General features: G+C 34.4%; 1 protein-coding gene across 1 annotated transcript in view; it reads right to left on the reverse strand.

Annotated features, from left to right (window-relative positions):
- Nucleotides 1-2,086: 2,086 nt before the first annotated feature.
- LOC139848969 (7-ethoxycoumarin O-deethylase-like) overlaps nucleotides 2,087-20,436 on the reverse strand; it is a 37,387-nt gene continuing 19,037 nt past the window's right edge. The window contains exon 2 of the mRNA XM_071838648.1: nucleotides 2,087-2,695. Coding sequence (XP_071694749.1) covers nucleotides 2,087-2,695 — 609 coding nt within the window. The remainder of the gene's footprint in view (nucleotides 2,696-20,436) is intronic.

Below are 20,436 nucleotides of genomic sequence, written 5' to 3' on the forward strand. Positions count from 1 at the left end.
ATGAGGTGCGAGAAGAAGGTGAGAGATATGGTTCTTTATTTAATAGTTTATTTAATAGACAGGCGACACTTTTTAATTTTAATTCTTTTATTGGCAACATGCACGGTTCTTTTCGACATTCCTTTAGACCACTCCCAACCATGACACCGTCATGGACACTTCTTCAGCGCCACATCAGCTTTCTCTCTCCTCATTTCTCACCACTTCCTCTCATAACACTCTCAGGACACATCATTGCCAACCATGACATACTTCCTCCCAATCACATACCCCACAAAATTAATTAAATAAGTAATGTACAAGGTTGTTTATGCTAAAGTACAAGTAAATAAAGCAAAGAAAAAAAGAAAGAAAAAATGATCTCGTGCTGGAAGATGCTTGGGAAAGAAACAGATGAGGGCGAATCTTGTGAGGGCGGACTGAGGGCTTGGGAGGGCACACCAATGCCAATGGAGCCCTCGAGGAAGAATGGTGAGGAAGGGATTGAGGGCGGACCATTGGGAGTGGTCTTAGGGGGAAAAAGGTTTACTTAGTAAACAAAAATGCTATGAATATGAGCAACCTAAGTTGGTTACTTTTCGTTATAACAAATCCGCCACAAAGACTTTCAAAGACTAGAATACAAAAGATTGGTCACTATTGTGATCATTTGTTAGGTCATGTACTGATAGTGTCCAAAATTTAGGGATAATTTTTTTATCATAACTAAATAGTACTACATTCGTCTCAAAATAATTGTTTTGTTTTAATTTTTCAAGTTCCTTTGTTTTCAACTTTAACTTTAGATATTTTAATTGTATTATATAATAGTTTATGGCTTTTCGAAAAAAATATAATAGTTTATGGAAGTTATACAAATAAAATGCACATTTAAAGCTCAATGTATTTATATAATTTTTATCAATTATTATATAACTCAAACAAGGATATCCAAAGTCAAAGTTGAAAAAAAAAGACTTTGAAAAATCAAAATAACAATTATTTTGAAACGATTGAGTATTATTAGTGACCAAATAATAAGTCGTCACTAAAAAGTTGTCACAAATGATATTTTTTTCTTGTGAATCTAAATAGCTTAAACTAGTTGTGGAGCCTCACTAAGCGCCGGGGGCTCCGTTTTGAATGCGAGTTAAAAAAAAGTGTTGATCTATTTTGTAAAAAAAAAAAAAATTCGACATCTAACATTGAAGGGTTGTTCCTTTGTGAAAGTTGTTTCTTTTAGCGTTCGGGTTTTTTTTTTTTTTTTTAAAGTTAGTTGATCTATTTTGTAAAAAAGAATATTTTTCGACATCTTTTGGTAGCATTGAAGGGTTGTTCCTTTTATGAAAGTTGTTTTTTTATCGTTTGAGACAAAAAAAAAAAGTAGCACAGTAGTAGCGTGGTGAGTGTTATTATTCAATATTTTTAGTGTTAGTGATGGGATAAATAATATTTTAGAATATAGGTATAAAATAGGGGGGTTCGATTTATATTTTAATGAAAGTTAGGAAGTTGGGTGTGTGAAAAATGAAATACTCCATATTAAATAGTAATATAAAATGAGGGGTTCGATTTGTATTTTAATTAAAGTTAGGGAATTGAGTGTGTGAAAAATGAAATATTAAATATTACTATTCATAACTAATAAGACAAATTTTGTCTATTAGTTATATTAGTAATAGTAATAGTAATAGTAATAACATTTTGTATTTGGTATAACACAACTAATTGTATGTTCGTGGGCTTTTCTTTCATTCATCCATACATATCAAACAAATAACTATGATATCATCGAACCATATTAAACAATTAACATTCAACACATAAATATCAAATAACAACTGAGACAATAAACTATTTCTATCAAACAATTAGTAACATTTAACATATAAATATAAATAAGAGTTGATAGAATAAACTATATATTGAAATTGAAACTGAAATACAATAAATAAGACACTCGAAACTATGAATAAGAATTTTTATAACTTAGTGTGATCCAAACTGAAGAGACATATAAAGGCAAAGTTTTTTCTTCTTCGATCTATGATTATGATATGTTTTATTATTGGTACTAGTGAGGGTAAATTAAGAAAATATATTAACACTACTTCAAGGGAACTGGGATAACGCAAAGAGGATCCGCCTTCTGTAAAGTGAGTCCAAACTTCTCTTTCAAGTCTAATGAATCAGTTTGAATTTCAGATTCAAGATTCCAATCAAAAGTATTGAGTAATGATCCTAACATCACCAGAAGGACACGATTAGCAAGTGGCAAACCGGGACATATTCTTCGCCCAGCTCCAAATGGTATCAACTCAAAATCCTTACCTCGAACATCAACTCCAGATGCTAAGAACCTCTCTGGTTTAAACTTCAATGAGTCCTCCCAAATGTTTGGGTCTAGCCCTATGGCCCAAACATTAACAAGAACTTGTGTATTCTTGGGCACGGTGTAACCATTTAAGTTGACTTCGGTGTTAATTTTTCTGGGTATTAAGAAGGGGACTGGTGGGTGAATCCTTAGCGTTTCCTTCACAATACAACATAGATAAGGTAGTTTTGATATGTCACTCTCTTGTACAATATTTCCTCTACCGATAACTTCTTCGAATTCCTCTTTAACTTTTACCAGTGTGTGCGGGTTGCATAGTACCTCTGCCATTGCCCATTCTAACGTGTTTGAGGTTGTATCAGTGCCAGCGCCAAACAAATCCTGCACCAGTCATAGAAAAAAACATCATTATGATTAGATGGATGATTTTAAGTAAAAATATTACTTAAAGTGCCATATAAACCTGTTCAGTTATTATTAAGACCTCTACGAAAAAGAAACATATAGATATAAACATAAAATAATAGGAGCGGTTATCCGACATCTTACTAGATACAATATTAAAATGGATAGCATGTTTGGTTTTATGAAGCTAGAACAAGAGTTTTTTACCAATTGGTACCATTTTTCACATATATGTAAGTGTATGATTTTTTATAAATATTCTTCGCCATTGGTGCTTGTCTCTCTCTCCTCCATCATATTTTATCTTCTAGTCTGTATTATCTATGTAACTTTTATGTTACTTTCGGGTCAAAGTTAACATATTTTGTGGTTTAAGGGGTCGTTTGATACTCAATGGACGTATGCATATTATTAAACGTAATCGAAGTGTTGTTTAATGTTATATTTGAAGGTAAAATGGGTTTTAATTGAAATGCACGTGTTATTGATCAATTGGGTTGATGTAAATGGGTCAAAACACTTAAAACGTAGAATTTATGGTGAAGGAAAAGTGTGCGCCACGCACTAAAGCTTAAAAAGGGGTCAAGTCAGATTCATGAAATTATTAAGTTGCTTTGAAAAGGTATGGGGCCTCAAAATCAACTTCGATAAGAGTCTTATTTTCGGTTTAGGCGTGATAAAAGCAGAAGTATATCAAATGGCTCTCTGGATTGGTTGCAAAGTTGGCGAGTTCTCTTTTACGTATTTAGCCTACCGATCGAAAGGAATATGAATCGAATTGATAGTTGGAAACCCATAATTGATAAATTCAACTTAAGGCTCACGGATTGGAAAGCAAAAATGATTTCTTTCTGTGAGAGGTTAACGCTTGTTAAATCAGTCCTTAATAGTATACCGCTAAATTATTTTTCCCTCTTCTGTTGAGTGTCGTTAAATGCCTTGAAAGTATTAGTCAAACTCGTTTTTGGGGGGTTCGGGTGTGAGTACAAAACTAACATGGATCAAATGGGATGACTCGCTTTTTCCTTATGACAAATGAGGTCTAAACATTGGTTCACCCGGGGGGATAAATCGAGCGCTTTCAGGGAAATGGTTTGGGCGGGCCAAAATCGAAGCAAATTCTCTTTGGGCCAAATCTTTGAAAAGTATTGATGGGCCTAGCGGTATACTCCTCCCCAAGCCATAGTAGACCAGAAGGGAAGGGTAGTGTTTGGTTAAATATTGTGCGTTCAGGTTGAGATAATTGATGACATCAGGCTGAACTTCAAAAACTTAATTACAAAAGATATTGGTGACAACAGTTCAACTGCATTTTGAGAAGATACGTGGTTATGAGAAACCCCTGTAAAGGACAAGTACAAGCAGCTTTTCATTTTGAAGCTGAAAAGGGAACATCGATACGCGACAGAGTCAGGTGGGTCGATCAGTTGTAGTTTTTTAATTGGAACTGGAATCGACATATAATAGGGCGAGCTTTAGACGAGCTACAGTCACTCTCGACGAACATTGAAAATTACGAAAAACATGATAGGAGTAATGATGATTGGTATTGGAAGCTAGCAACAAACGGCATCATTATTACGAAAAATTGGCAAGATTGGTTGATGACCGCATTCTTCTAGACCATAGAACACGACAAGAAACCTTAAAGAATAATTTGGTCCCGGGAAAAGTTGATTTATTTATGTGGAGAGTCTTAAGAAAACATATCCCAACTCGTGTTGATTTAGATAAAATAGTGATCAATCTCAATTTCGTGAGATGTCCCTTATGTGATGACAACGTAAAAACAATCTACCACACCTTCTTCTTTTGCCGACACTCTTTTGATGTTTGGGAAATGATATACAACTGGTGAAGATATGGTCCTGTATCGAACTTAAGCATTAATGAAAATTTCGTGGAAAGAGCAATCAAGTAATGTGTTCGATGAGATCGAGAATTTAGCAAGCTACGGAATGGACGTGTGCATATCTATTGTTGAATAACTGAACTCAAAAAGGATTTTTCAAATAAAAGTTAGAATGGTCCTACGGCGTTAATGGAGATTCAACTAAAATCATTCGAATGAAATTCCTCTCGTGTCAAGAATATGAAGATTAAGTGGTAAGAGTGGCTTGCAAATCCTTGTTACACTATCTAAATTTGTTGTATAATGGTTTAGCTAGAATAGTTCTTTAAGTTGCCATCTTTGCAACTCTCGATGCTTTGTTGATAAGCTATCGATATCGGCATCTATCTCCTATCGTGTTGTTTTGGGTTGGGCTCCCTTTTAGTCCTCTGCAATGAAATGTTTGCTTTTCAAAAGAAAAAATTTAATTAGATTAGTCACTAGGGAGTAATTTTTTAAATCCACCATTTGCAAAATTATAAAGGATAATTGAATATATCTTCAATCATCTTTGACTTTAACAAATGTTGACTTTAACAAATGTTCACAATTTTATTACCACCTATTTTATGATACATACAATCAATCAATTCAATGAAATATATTATGTGATGAGCTTGAATAGTAAATTTTAAATATAGAGTAATATTATATAAATTGGAGAGTCTAAATATACCATAATAATTTATTAGTTTTACTCAAAATTTCAAAAAAGTAAAGTGATAGTCGAGTTGAATTGGATAAAAGAGGGATCGACTTGGATTCAGTTCGTTGTCCACTGTATAATGACGGGTTGTAAACAATCGATCACTCTCTTATTCTTTGTAAGCACGCTTTTAATGTTTGGGAAAGAGTTTTCAAATGGTGGAGATTCGGTTCGGTTTCGAACCTAAGCATAGATGAAATTATTCGGGGCCAATGTAATCGTCCACTTTCATGTGGGGGTTGAAAATTTGGCAAGTTACGGAATGAGTTTGTGCGTATTTGATTTGGCGAAACCGGAATCTTAAAGCGTTTTCGGGTAAGTGTTGGACCGGTCCGACAACATTAATGGAAATCCAACTCAAATCGTTTGAATGAGTCTCAAACCATTTAAAATGTGTTAAGATTGATTGGTTACAATGGATCTCAAATTCATACTCTTATGCTTGTTAGGCTAGTTTCTATTTTTATTGTTTGTAAAGCGAGGTTTTGATTGTGGTTGTGATCTCAACAACCACTTTTGTTTTCGTGTAACGTATTGCTTCCTTCTATTGACCGAGGACATGACTTCTGATAGGAGTGCGTGGAGGATTAGAATTAGAATAGACGAGTAGGTTTTTTTTTAAAGAGATCTTTGTATGCATGTTTATGTCTGGTATATGGGTAAGTGGGTATGTGTATATGATAACACCTAAATTATACAGTATTTTGATAACATTTTGAGGAGTTATCTTGGCAATTTGAAGTCATTTTAATACTAAAACACTTGATAACATTTTGAGGAGTTATCTTGGCAATTTGAAGTCATTTTAATACTAAAACACTCTAAAACGGGTAAAAATGGGGAAATAGATATTTTTAATATTTTGTTGAAATTATGTATCAAACGAGAACAAAAACAACCAATAATGCAAGAAAGATGATGAAGCCGCCGGCATAAAGGCACTGAAGCCGCCGGCTTCCCTGCAGAAATTTAGAATGTTCCAGATTTGATCACAGAATTTGAAAAACTTGGCGATCAAGCAAAATACAGTCAAGCCGCCGGCTTCACACTGAAGCCGCCGGCCTAAATCACACGGTTTGTTCTACTTGCCGACCAAGTTCAAGCTAATTTTGGAAGAGATTTTCGCCTTGATTCGAAAGAAGTCAAGCCGCCGGCTTTGTCCTGAAGCCTCTGACTTAAGTGATGCAGGAATGATACGACGTATTCTTCAAGGTGAAGTTTTACGTAGGCCCCAATCCAAGTCAAAGGAAGTCGCCGGCTTCCCATCCAAGCCACCAGTTTGGGTTGGCGGTTTCTGATGTTATAAATAGAGGCCTTAGGGTCAGTTTTTCATATACCAGACTTTGTACTCTACATTCAGAGACAAAATATGAATTATTTAGGGTTTTTGTTTATCTTAAACTTCCAAGTTAACCAATCAAGTTTTGTTTTGTAAATTCTTTTATGTAGGTATGATTTTCTATCTTAATTCTTGTTTTTAATTTGTTTTTACTTTAGTTATGGCCTAATAGCCTTACATATGCTTGAATCATGTAACACCTTGTGAACAGTTGCTCAATTATTCGAACTGTATGAAAGAAATTACAAACCCAGATCTGGGATATGAAGCCTCCTGCTTCATGAACCAGAGCCGCCGGCTTCATCCAGTTATTTTACTATTCGATTGTAATTTATACTCAAATAAAATTAAAACAGTCTTCGGCGGAAATATTCAACAAAATCAACGAAGCTGCCAGCTTCGTTGACCGAGACGCCGGCTTTATCCTAAATTCACAGAAACAGTAATTTGGCAGAATCTCTGGATTCTTTGTTATGTCTTATGCCTGATTAAAACACCACTGTTAGATTAGTCTGATTTACATTAGTCAATCACTATTAAGTTTTAACTAGAACATTACTAGGTTTAAAACTTAGTAAACTTAAATAAAATAAAATCGAATTATTTTAGTAGTGAGGATTATGGCTAGTAACTATAATTAGGGTTGGATTAATCATATTAAATATATTATTAGGTCTTAAGCAAGCAAGAAATCTAGACATCTATTCTAGGGTTAACCTGATCAACTAATCTTAGATTAGATATTCTTAGGTCATTAATAAATTCGAGTTTGGTTTTAATTCAAAAGGCAATTGTGAGCAAGGTGTGAAAGATTCAAGCATTTGTTTTATTCAATATTGTTTATCTCTTTAATTTATTTTCTTGTAATTTATCTGTTCTTTATTTAATTGTTATTCAAAACAACCAAATCTTAAAATCAAATTTTATATTCTAAATCCACTCGTTCTCTTGGGACGAACCTTAACTTACTAAATACTAAACTACATCTGATCGGGTTCTGTTGCTCGTTAGGGTGTTAAAAGTGAACCGTAAATTAAGATATTATAAATTAAAAAGTTTGATTAAAAGGAACGCAATACTGCACACACTTTTGATACATCAACTTTTTGGCGCCGCTGCCGGAGAACGCAGTGGAATCATAAAGAATATAAATTTAAAACACCAATTCCACCAACTATAATTCCACCAACTATTAAGACTAATTTCACTATCGAAAAACAAATATTATATTTAATTAAAGAAGAATGTCACTTTAAAGGAACTGTTGAGGAAGATGTTTATCAACATCTTCGAAACTTCGCTAGTATTTGCACACTATTTAAATATAATAAGATAGAAGATGAACACATTTATCTTATGCTTTTTCCTTGGATCCTTAATAGAGAAACCAAGGACTTGTTTAATCAACTTGCTGAAAGAAAAATCTCTACAAGGGATCAAATGGTTGAAAAATTCTTAAAATGATTGTTTCCACCTTCTAAAATGATAAGATTACAAAATGAGATAACTCAATTTAAACAAGAATCTCAAGAAACTTTATATGATACTTGGACTAAATATCAAAAATTAATAAAATCATGCCCTCAATACGGACTAAATGATGTCCAAAGATTTATGCAATTTTATAAAAATATTACAGTTTCTACTAGAAAACAAATTGACATCGCTGCTGGTGGTGCAGCTCTTTCTAAAACTCCCGAGGAGTTACAACAATTAATTTTTGATTTAGCCATTCAATCACATGATTGGTATTAAGCAAATAATAATCAATAGGAAAATAGAATTGAAGTTAAGAAAGAAATAACCACTTTACAAGATAAAATAGAAATCCTAGAAAAAGAGCTAAAATAATTAAAGGAAAAATTCATTTTAGGAAATATCTCTCACATCTCACAAGAAGAAACCATAAGTAAAGGATTAACGGATATGATACAAGGATATATTTATAATCAAACTGAATTGAATAATGTTATCTTATATAAAAAATTTCCGAGCTATATCATAATCATCAAAATTTAATACTTAACCTAGAAAAAGATTTAAGAACCTTATCTAAACAATTAGCTATAAGAGAAACTGGAACATTACCATCTAATACATTAGAAAATCCTAGGGGAAATCAAGAAATTCAAGCTATAACTACTAGGAGTGGTAAAACAACTCAAGACCCTATTATGCCTAGTCAAGAGGAAAATCATGAACTACTTAATGAAATTAGTATTGAAAAAAGTAATGATGATACTCCTGTAAAAAAAGATGCACCCCCTAAGATTGATAGACCGTTAGAACCTGTTCCATACCCTCAACAACTTAGGAAAGAGAAACAACAAAAGCATTTAGAGGACTTCGCTAATATGTTTAGCAAAATAAACGTTAACATACCTTTAATAGACTTACTAAAAGAAAATCCTCATTATGGAAAATGCTTAAAAACTTTATTATCTAATAAAGGTAAAGACGCCGAAAAATCTTCTAGGTTTATTATAAAAGAATGTAAAGCTATTTTTCAAAAATATGATATACCTAAAAAACTAGGAGACTAAGGAAGTATTATTGTCCCATGCTCATTTAATAAATCTAGAATATATCAAGCGTTAGCAGATACATGCGCTAGTATAAATTTAATACCATATTCATTATATAAAAGATTAGGTCTGGGAGAACTAACTCCCACTAGAATGTCTATCTGTTTGGTCGATAGATCTTTTAATTACCCAATGGGAATAGCCAAAAATATACCCGTACAAATTTATAAATTCACTTTTCCCGCCGATTTTGTTGTCCTAGAAATGAAAGAAAATGATAAAATACCAATAATATTAGGTAGACCATTTCTAAGAACTGCTGCTTTTGAATTTCAAATGCAAACTAATACAGATAGTTTAGGAATAGGTGATGATAGGATCACTTTAAATAATCGTCTTGAACTAGATCTCACTTGCCCTACAATAAAATATGTAGAAAAGTGTATTGAAGAAGAATTTGATGAATTTTTATTAATGGATATAGATGAATTTGTGTGTTAAATAAAAGAGGAAAACCTTGATAAATAATTTGAAGAATTAATGAAAGATGAAATGAATAAATTAATAGAAGAAGAACATGAACCTAACTGATGAATTAACAATAAAACACTCTCTCGAAGCACCGCTAAAATTAGAATTAAAAGAGTTACCTTCTCATCTAGAATATGTTTTTCTAAAAGATAATTAAGAACTTCCAGTAATCATTTCCTCCGAGTTATCCAAAGATCAAAAAGAACAACTTTTAGAAGTTTTGAAAAAACATAAAAAGGCTTTTGCGTGGAAAACCTCCGATATTCCGGAAATTGATCACCTTCTGTACACATAAAATTCTATTAGAAGAAAACGCAAAACCCATAATTCAAAGACAAAGACATCTAAACCCTAATATGGCCGAAGTAGTAAAAAAGGAAGTTTTAAAATTATTAGACGCATGAATGATTTATCCTATATCTAATAGCCAATGGGTTAGCCCAGTTCAATGTGTGTCTAAAAAGGGAGGAACCACTGTTGTCCTAAACGAAAATAAAGAATTAATTCCAACTCGAACCGTTACCGGTTGGCGAGTTTTCATAGATTATCGTAAATTAAACGAAGCAACCCGAAAAGATCATTTTCCACTTCCGTTTATTGATCAAATGATTGAAAGATTAGCCGAAAAAGAATATTATTGTTTCTTGGATGGTTTCTCTGGATGTTTTCAAATTCCAATTGACCCTCAGGATCAACAGAAAACCACTTTCACTTGTCCTTTTGGTACTTTCGCCTATCGAAGAATTCCGTTTAGGTTATGTAATGCCCCTGGCACCTTCCAAAGATGTATGAAAGCTATCTTTCACGACATGGTGGAAGATTTTATGGAAGTCTATATGGAAGATTTTTTCGTCTTTGGAACATCTTTTGACTCCTGTCTTTCTAATCTTGATAAAATGCTTGCTCGTTGTGAAAAAACGAATCTTGTTCTTAATTGGGAAAATGGCATTTTATGGTAAGAGAATGCATTGTCCTCGGCCATAAACTTTCTAATAAAGGAATTGAGGTTGATAAAGTGAAAATCAATGTTATTGTCAACCTTCCCGAACCCACTAGTGTTAAATCAATTAGAAGTTTCCTAGGACATGCTGGATTTTATAGACGTTTCATTCAAGATTTTTCCAAAATTGCTCGACCGCTAACTAAACTTCTAGAAAAAGATGCAACTTTTGAATTTAATGAAGATTGTAAAAAAGCTTTTTCTATTTTAAAAGAAAAAATCACTAATGCACCCATTATTATTTCACCTGATTGGTCTAAACCCTTCGAACTCATGTGTGATGCTAGTGATTATGCAATAGGAGCTGTTTAAGGGCAACAAAAAGAAAAACATTTTCACCCAATTTACTATGCTAGTAAAACACTAGCGGGTGCTCAATTAAATTATACAACCACTGAAAAGGAACTGTTAGCAATAGTCTTCACCCTCGATAAATTTCGACCATATTTAATAATGAATAAAGTAACAGTTTACACCGATCAATCTGCCCTTAAATATTTACTTAATAAACTCGACTCAAAAGGACTCTTACGATGGGTTTTACTCCTACAAGAATTTGATATGCAAATGATTGATAAAAAAAGAGCTGAAAATGTCGCAGCAGATCATCTTTCACGTTTAGAAAATCCAAATCTAGACAACTTAGATAAAATTCAAGACACATTTCCTGATGAGTGTCTTATGATATTCTCGGATGAGTCATACTCATGGTTTGCTGACTTTGCAAACTATTTAGCCGCTAAAGAACTGAGAAAAGATCTAACTTATCAACAAAGAAAAAAATTCTTCGCCGATTTAAAACATTAGTTTTGGGAAAATCCTTAGTTATTTAAAGTAGGTCCCACCCAAATTACTCGCCGTTGTGTTCATGGTAAAGAAGCAAATAAATCCTGTTAAAATGTCATAGTAGTGCGCCAGGTGGACACTTTGGTCCTAACTACACTGCTCGCAAAATTTTAGATGCAGGATTTTATTGGCCTACCATATTCCAAGATGCACATAAGTTACTCTAAACTTGTGATGCATGTCAAAGGGAAGGAAACCTCTCTAAATATGATGAGATGCCCCGCCAAAATATTCAAGTATGCGAAATATTTGATGTGTGGGGTATTGATTTTATGGGACCATTTCCCTCTTACGAAAGAAACCAATATATTCTCGTGGCTGTTGACTACATTTCTAAATGGGATGAAGCAAAAGCTCTTCCTACCAACGACTCACGAGTAGTAGTTGACTTTCTAAAGAAATTATTCTGTCGATTTGGTTTTTCTAAAGCTTTAATTAGTGACCGTGGAACCATTTCACTAACCAACTACTCGAGAAAGTTCTAAAAAGATATGGGGTTAACCATCATTTTTCTACAGCTTACCACCCTAAAACAAGTGGTCAAGTTGAAAATACAAATCGAGGACTAAAAAGGATTCTCGAACGTACAGTTGAAAAGAACCCAAAACTCTGGTCTCGAAAGTTAGATGATGCACTATGGACTTTCCGAACTGCATATAAAACACCTATAAGAACTACTCCTTTTAGGCTAGTTTATGGAAAAGCTTGTCATCTACCTGTTGAAATTGAACACCGAGCATATTGGGCTTTAAAGCAATGTAACTTAGATCCTAAAGAAGCAGGAAAACACAGACTTGTCCAATTAAACCAACTTGATGAACTTAGACTTTTTGCCTATGAAAATTCAATGACATATAATAATAAAACAAAAAGATGGCACGAAGCTCGGATTAAAAATATTAAAAATTTTCAACCAGGGGATAGTGTTCTAATTTTTCAATCAAAATACAAATGTTCCCCTAAAAAATTAAGATCTAGATGGATGGGCCCGTTTATAGTCAAACAATCTTTTTCCACCGGATATGTTGAATTATATAATAAGAAAGGGGACACATTTAAAATAAATGGCCATCATTTAAAAATCTACTTTGAGAAAAACGTGTTACTAGGAGGGGAAGTAATTTCCCTCACTGCCATTAAAGTTTAAAATACATAACTAAAAAAAATACTGTAGAGTTTGTATATTTTGTTAAAATTTCCAAAAATGGAAAAAATAAAAATTACATTGAAGCCGCCGGCTTTAGCCTCACGAAGCCGCCGGCCTGGTAAAAGTAGAAAACGTTGCGCACTTGTCATTCAATAAATGCTTTTTGACCATGAAGCCGCCGGCTTGGCTTATGAAGCCGCCGGCTTACACTGTACACATATTTTAAACCTTAATCCTCCTCACTTTTTCATTTTTTACAAACATAAACATCCAAAACGCTCTCAAGACCCAAAATTTAGTGTTTTCTCCATCCACCTTCTAAACAACCATGGCTTTAAGAGTAAGTTTCGATTTTAACTCTGCATTGTCAAAATCCCTTTCTTTTCTACAAAATAGAAATACTTCCTCTTCCATGCCATGAAGCCGCCAACATCAATATGAAGCCGTCGGCATCCTTTGATTTCCCTCAATTAGAATTGATGATGTTAGTTTGCTGGTATAGAAATTGCTCAGAATTGCTTAGAAATTGCTGTTATAGTGATTATTGCTAAGATTGTAAAGATAAAACCCTAAAAACCTAAATATACTGAATATCCACATAAAGCCGCCGGCTTTGAAATTAAGCCGCCTGCATCATCTTAATTAAACACGAATCGAAAATTGTTGTTTGAACAGGTTTAGAAAAAGTGAAATCTTTTGCAGGTTAGGCATGGGCTACTAAAGCCGCCGGCTTCGTTATAAAACTCGAATCTTTAAATTTTTATTGCTAATAATTATTTGATTTGTCTTAAACTGTTAAACAGAGAGTTAGAAACAAGGAGGAATCTGAGCCAGTTGAAATTCGGGTTGATTGGGCTTCATTACACGAGTGGTTAAGGTTTCCACCATGCGATCCGGGGTTTCAGACCATGGCTCTTAGGCTAAAGAGGATGATGCGTCATGAGATGTTGGCACCTTATGAGATTGATTGGTCAGCTTTAAACTCTGTTGGGTTGACTATTGCTTATAAAGAGATGATGCAAACTAATTACTTGGTCCCTTTGGCTAATGGGGGAGGGATGAGTGTGGTTATGGATGAGTGGTTCAACTTGTTTAATATTCGTGTGCCGATTTATCCCAATCTTGTTTATAAGTTATTGGCGTCTGCTGCTTGTTCTCGTCACGCTCAGAGTGTGACAGATGTTTCATTCTTTAGGTTTCGACTGGGTGGACGTGCGCAGTCGATGAGTATGGTTGATATTGCTTAGGCTTTTGGGGTTTATAGGGAGTTTGCTAATGCTACTTGGTTTGAGGATTTTCTTGCTAGTACTGTGAGACAGGGCCAGTCGGGTGCTAATCAAGGTTTTGATTATGACGCTTCTTGGAGTGAGTTTGGTGCTCCTAATATGCATTTTCTTAATAATGATGTGAGGACGAAACACATTGTTTTCCCTTACATGCGATGCTTTCAGGTCTTGCTTGCCCACACTATCTCCTTGCGAAAGGAGAATACAGAGAAGATAACTCAGACAGATTGTTGGTATTCATCTCAGATGTTTAACCGTCAGCCAGTTAACATTCCTTATTGTGTAGCGGATTATTTGAGTAAAGTAGCTAGGGGTAGGACAAAGGCCAGTGTTGTTTGTGGTGGTTATTTTGTGATGTTGATTACTAGGAGGTTAGGGATTCCGACTGTTGGTTTCGGTTTTCTTATGTCTGAGATTGGTCAGGTTAATGGAGGATGTGGTTGAGTGCTAAGGTTGTTAAGAGAGGGCTGGGTGAGAGTTTTGTCCTGTATAATCCGCCGGTTGGTCAGTTGACAGATGTTGAGCAGCATCAGGAGGGGCCTTACACTGAGGCCTCGAGTAGCCGATCTAGAGATGATGACGGCCCTGAACACTAGTCAGGGTGATATGTCAGCTATGATGGGGGATCATCATCGGGAGTTGTTGGCTAAACACCAAGAGGATAGGTCTGAGTTTTATGCATTTAGGAGGGAGACTAGGTACGAGCAGGGGCATATGGACTACTCAGTTCAGTGGGTAGTTCATAATGATGAGAGGTTTTATGGTCATTACTCGAGTACCGACCCTTTTGAGCCCACCTATTATGAGCCACCACAACAGTATGCTCCAGATGTTGCATTCCCACCAGCGCGTTATGGTCGTGATTTTGTCTTGGCCCAGATCCAGCCTGCTATTGACATTGATGAGGATGTTGAGGAGTAGGGGATGAGGAGCTCCCCGTGATGATGCTTGTTCATTATCTTATGCTATGGCTATGTTATGACATTATTATTATCATTACTTTTATTCTGATGATTTGAACTATGGTCTGTAATAATTTGGGTATGTTTAACTATCGTACGCATGGAACTTATTATTATTATTATTATTATTATTATTATTATTATTATTATTATTATTATTATTATTATTATTATTATTATTATTATTATTATTATTATTATTATTATTATTATTATTATTATTATTATATATGCTTTGTTTGGTTGATTTATTTTGTTATAAGTATGTGATGTTGAAAGAAGAAAGGATAGGTGACGAAGCAACTTTAGATGCTTCTCGGCTACATATAAAAGCTCGAAAAGGGGAGATTTGCTTTCCTCGCTTTTAATTGTATTCCTCTTTATATTTTTATGCAATGAGGACATTGCAACTTTCTAAGTGTGGGGTGGAAGATGGTTAAAATGGTTATAAATTGATTTCTTGAAAATAAAATGGGTACAAATTTAAAAAAATTAGGATGTATAAATTCTTAGTCAAACTTATGTCTTTTTATTTACTTAATCTTAATCTGAAAATAGAACTACTCTCAACTTCGAGATCGGACTACTTGTTTAAGATATGAAGTAAAAGCCAAAAATGGTGAAACGATTGCAAACTTATAGCCACTACCATATGGCATAATAAGCATGGACCACTGAGGCAGCAAAAGAGTCCTAATAAGGGCCAACTTAGAAAAATTGCCAAATGTAAAGCTAATGCTAAGCATGAAAGCAAAAGAAATGAAAAGTTAAAAGAGCCCAATGAAGGCCAGTGAGAGTAATGAGAATAAAAGAAAAGAGTTCCAATGAGAACCACACACTTATGAAACTTATAGTTAGAAAACAAAAGAGTCCAATGATGACCAACTTGTATAAATCTGGATTAATAAACATTAGGACTACTTGTACTCCTTGGTCTAGTTCAGACTAGTTCTTATAATAATAAAAGCTAACTTTCAAATAATTAGATATCTTTTTAACTTTTCATTTTACTTCAGTTTTATATACCCATTTAAATTAATATGATTTAATAGTTTACTTGAGGATAAGTAAAAGCTCAAGTAGGGGTATTTGATAACTCCTAAATTATATAGTATTTTGACAACAATTTGAGGAGTTAACTTGGCAATTTGAAGTCATTTTAATACTAAAACACTCTAAAATGGGGAAATAGGTATTTTTAATATTTTATTGAAATTATGTATCAAACAGGAACAAAAACAGCCAAAAAATGCAGGAAAAATGATGAAGATGTAACGACCCGACTTTGTCGACTTGCTTTTGTGCTTTGTGTTTTTACGAAACTACGTATTTGTGCGTACTTAGTATATTATACTCTGGGGACTTCCTACATGTTGAATACTTTCTTTTATATGTTAAAACGTATCATTAAGTACGTAGGATACTTAACTTAACCCCCCGTAAGCCTTTATGACCGTTAGTGTCACTTGACGTTTTTAACGAACTGCGTACACGTTTAACTTTTATCGTAATCGGAATATTATGACTACGAAATACTAATTGTTATTTTATAATAACAATTACTTGGGTTTTTGGATGCTTAATTATGCTTAGTAATTTACTAGAGCACACTAGTTAGTCTTGTTGGACTTTCTACCTTGTTGGACCTTAGCCCACCCTGCACTAGTTAGTGGACTATTTAATTAGCCCAATTATAAGTAACTAGTGACCCATTAATAAGTAAGACAAATGTTCATTTATTAGAGGGAACATGCTAGCATTTTTGTCAAGTATTATCCTTAATGTTGCATGGGATCCTAACACAAGCACCAACTTTAGACAACCATTAACCAAAAAGCAAAAAGGTGTCCCCCTTGGAAACCCACAGCCTAACCACCACCACCCTCACCTCACCTCCCATAAATACTAAGCCATTTCCTCACCATTCACACTTGATTTTCATTCACAATTTACACACACTTGTTCATTTATTTTCTCTCTAGTCTAAAGCTTGTAAGTATTTTGAATTTCCTTTCTTCTTCTCCTTCTCATCATCACGAGTTCATCATCATCATTAGAAGATCAAGCTTTTTAGCTTTTGATCTTAATTACATCTTGTAGATTCAAACATGGATTTGAATCCTTCAAGAACATGGAAGATTCAAGCTTTCTAGCTTTGAATCTTCACCTACTTTGTAGATCTAAATCTTTTAGCTGTAATCTTGTTATTTTGTTATAAAGATTCAAACTTGTGTTTGTAATCTTCATGTATCTTAAAGATCCAAGCTTTATGCTTCAAGATCTTCAAGAACACTAAAGATCCAAGCTTTTTAGCTTAGGGTCTCATTATTATGTTAAAGATCTTAGCTTTTTAGCTTATGGTCTCATTACTTTCATTATTTTGTTAAAGATCTTAGCTTTATAGCTTATGGTCTCATTAATCTTGTAAAGATTCAAGCTTTCTAGCTTTGTAATCTTATAACTTGTGTGAAAAGGATCCAAGCTCTCTAGCTTAGGGTTCCATCACTTTATTTGATTTAGATTATGTTCATACTTGTTTGATGAAAGTAAAGTTTGTAGCTTTAGTTGTAAATAGAACTTGTAATTGTGTTAAGACTAAGGATATGATGTAACCTTGGTTCATCATCCATCTAAGACTCTTAAATGAGTTGTGTTCTTACTTGGTCTTAACATATTGTGTGTTGATGGTAGAATCTTGGTCGAGGTGATGCTAACCCATCAATGAGTTGTACACTTGAAGCTACAAGCATCAAGGATGAGAACCGTGATGAGCATCAAGCACCAAGAACCCCACTGGAGCACTTGTTTACTGTTTTTTGGGATCTGATCAGATTCCTGAACTTCTCTAAAATTTATTTTCAGTTAGTTCGTTTCGATTAGATGACTTTTCGTTTAGGCCTCGACTTAATCCGACATACGGTTTAGGATTTATAGCCCTCCGAAAGTCACTACGCCGTTGTAATGTTGTGCTGAAATTTCTGACCTACTCGCACTTAAACCGTCACCACGGTCAAACGAATATGAGTTCGGTTCTGAAAATTGGTCAGCGGTTATAGGACTCATATACGGAGCCATAGCCATTGACTACGTGTCTTTACGTTTGGTATAGAGCTTGTAGCATCTGACCAAAATCAGCCTATTGTTTCGATCTCTATTCTTGTCAAACTTACTTAGCTTTTATGATAATGAATGATGATGATGATGACACTTAAACTTAATTTATTCACTTTTAAACCTTTTGGGCCAACATACTGACCCAGTGACCTTTGACTTAGGTTGACGACCTTTCTGACCGACTTACTACCTGCATACGTTTCATATCGACTTTTACTGGTTATTCACTGTGAGTTATAGCTTCCCTTTTTCTACTTAACTATTTTTGGGACTGAGAATACATGCGCTTTTTACGTTTTACTTACTTGACACGAGTACTTAAAATTTACATATGTGTGAGTTATATAATGGCATAAACATTCCCCTTAGCACGGTAACGTTTAATCATTGGTTTTGAACCGGTGAACGCGAATATTAGATATGGATCCATAGGGTTTGACATCCCCACTCGGGCTAGTCGCGCTAGCATTTAATGGGTGTTTGATAATTCGAGGACATACGCACTCGCCAAGTGTACTTTTAGGGGGTATTACTATTACGTTAAGTTAGTTACCGGGTGCCCACGGACAAGCATATACTTTTCATACTGTTTTGAATACAACAACTTGTGGTCTACATTACTTTACTGATTACAAACTATAGCTCACCAACATTCGTGTTGACTTTTAAGCGTATATTTCTCAGGTGCTTAGACGATGTTGCTTCCGCTGTTAGACCTGCTATCTTGGTGTTTTAGACTTGCTGTTATGGACATGCTGTGTTAGATTTCCGCTGCATTACTTAGAGACGTCTCAATCATGAAACTTTTATCTTGCATTCGTAACTTATGTTATTTGAATAACGACTTTGTAACGACCTTTGTGTCACGTTATCTTTTTGTAAACGCTATCTTTTTATGAATGCAAACTGGTTTTCAAACAGCATGTAGTACTTGACCGTGTAAAGATACTGTTGTTAACGAATCGTACACGATGGTTTTGTACGGGGCGTCACAGAAGCCGCCAGCATAAAGGAACTGAAGCCGTCGGCTTCCCTGCAGAAATCCAGAATGTTCCAGATTTGATCACAAAAACTGAAAAACTTGGCGATCAAGCAAAATAAAATCAAGCCGCCGGCTTCTGCCGGCATAAATCACACGGTTTGTTCTACTTGCCGACCAAGTTCAAGATAATTTTGGAAGAGATTTTAGCCTTGATTCGAAAGAAGTCAAGCCGCCGGCTTTGTCCTCAAGCCGCCGGCTTAAGTGATACAGGAAAGATACGACGTATTCTTCAAGGTCAAGTTTTACGTAGGCCCCAATCCAAGTCAAGGGAAACCGCCGGCTTTCCATCCAAGCCGCCGGCTTGGGTTGGTGGTTTCTGAAGTTATAAATAGAGGCCTTAGGGTCAGTTTTTCATATACCAGACTTTGTACTCTGCATTCAGAGACAAAATACGAATTCTTTAGGGTTTTTGTTTATCTTAAACTTCCAAGTTATCCAATCAAGTTTTGTTTTGCAATTTCTTTTATGTCAGTACGATTTTCTATCTTAATTCTTGTTTTTCATTTGTTTTTACTTTAGTTATGGGCTAATAGCCTTACAATTGTTTGAATCGTATAACACCTTGTGAACAGTTACTCAATTATTCGAACTGTATGAAAGAAATTAGAAACCCGGATCTGGGATATGAAGCCGCCGACTTCGTGAACTAGAGCCGCCGGCTTCATCCGGTTATTTTACTATTCGATTGTAATTTATACTCAGATAAAATTAAATAGTCTTCGGCAGAAATATTCAACAAAATCAACGAAGCTGCCGACTTTGTTGACCAAGCCGCCGGCTTTATCCTAAATTCACAAATACAGTAATTTGACAGAATCTTTGGATTCTTTGTTATGTCTTATGTCTAAATAAAACACCACTGTTAGAATAGTCTGATTTACATTAGTCAATCACTATTAAGTTTTAACTAGAACATCACTAGGTTTAAGACTTAGTAAACTTAAATAAAATAAAATCTGATTATTTTAGTAGTGAGGATTATGGCTAGTAACTATAATTAGGGTTTGGTTAATCATACTAAATCTATTATTAGGTCTTAAGCAAGTAAGGAATCTAGATATCTATTCCAGGGTTAACCTGATCAACTAATCTCGGATTAGATATTCTTAGGTCATTAATAAATCTGAGTTTGGTTTTAATTCAAAAGGCAATTGTGAGCAAGGTGTGAAAGATTCAAGCATGTGTTTCATTTACTATTTTTTATCTCTTTAATTCATTTTCTTGCAATTTATTTGTTCTTTATTTAATTGTTATTCAAAACAACCAAATCTTAAAATCAAAGTTTATATTCTAAATCCACTCGTTCTCTTGGGACGAACCTTAACTTA

Source organism: Rutidosis leptorrhynchoides, chromosome 5, assembly GCF_046630445.1.
Source record: "Rutidosis leptorrhynchoides isolate AG116_Rl617_1_P2 chromosome 5, CSIRO_AGI_Rlap_v1, whole genome shotgun sequence".
NCBI lineage: Eukaryota > Viridiplantae > Streptophyta > Magnoliopsida > Asterales > Asteraceae > Rutidosis > Rutidosis leptorrhynchoides.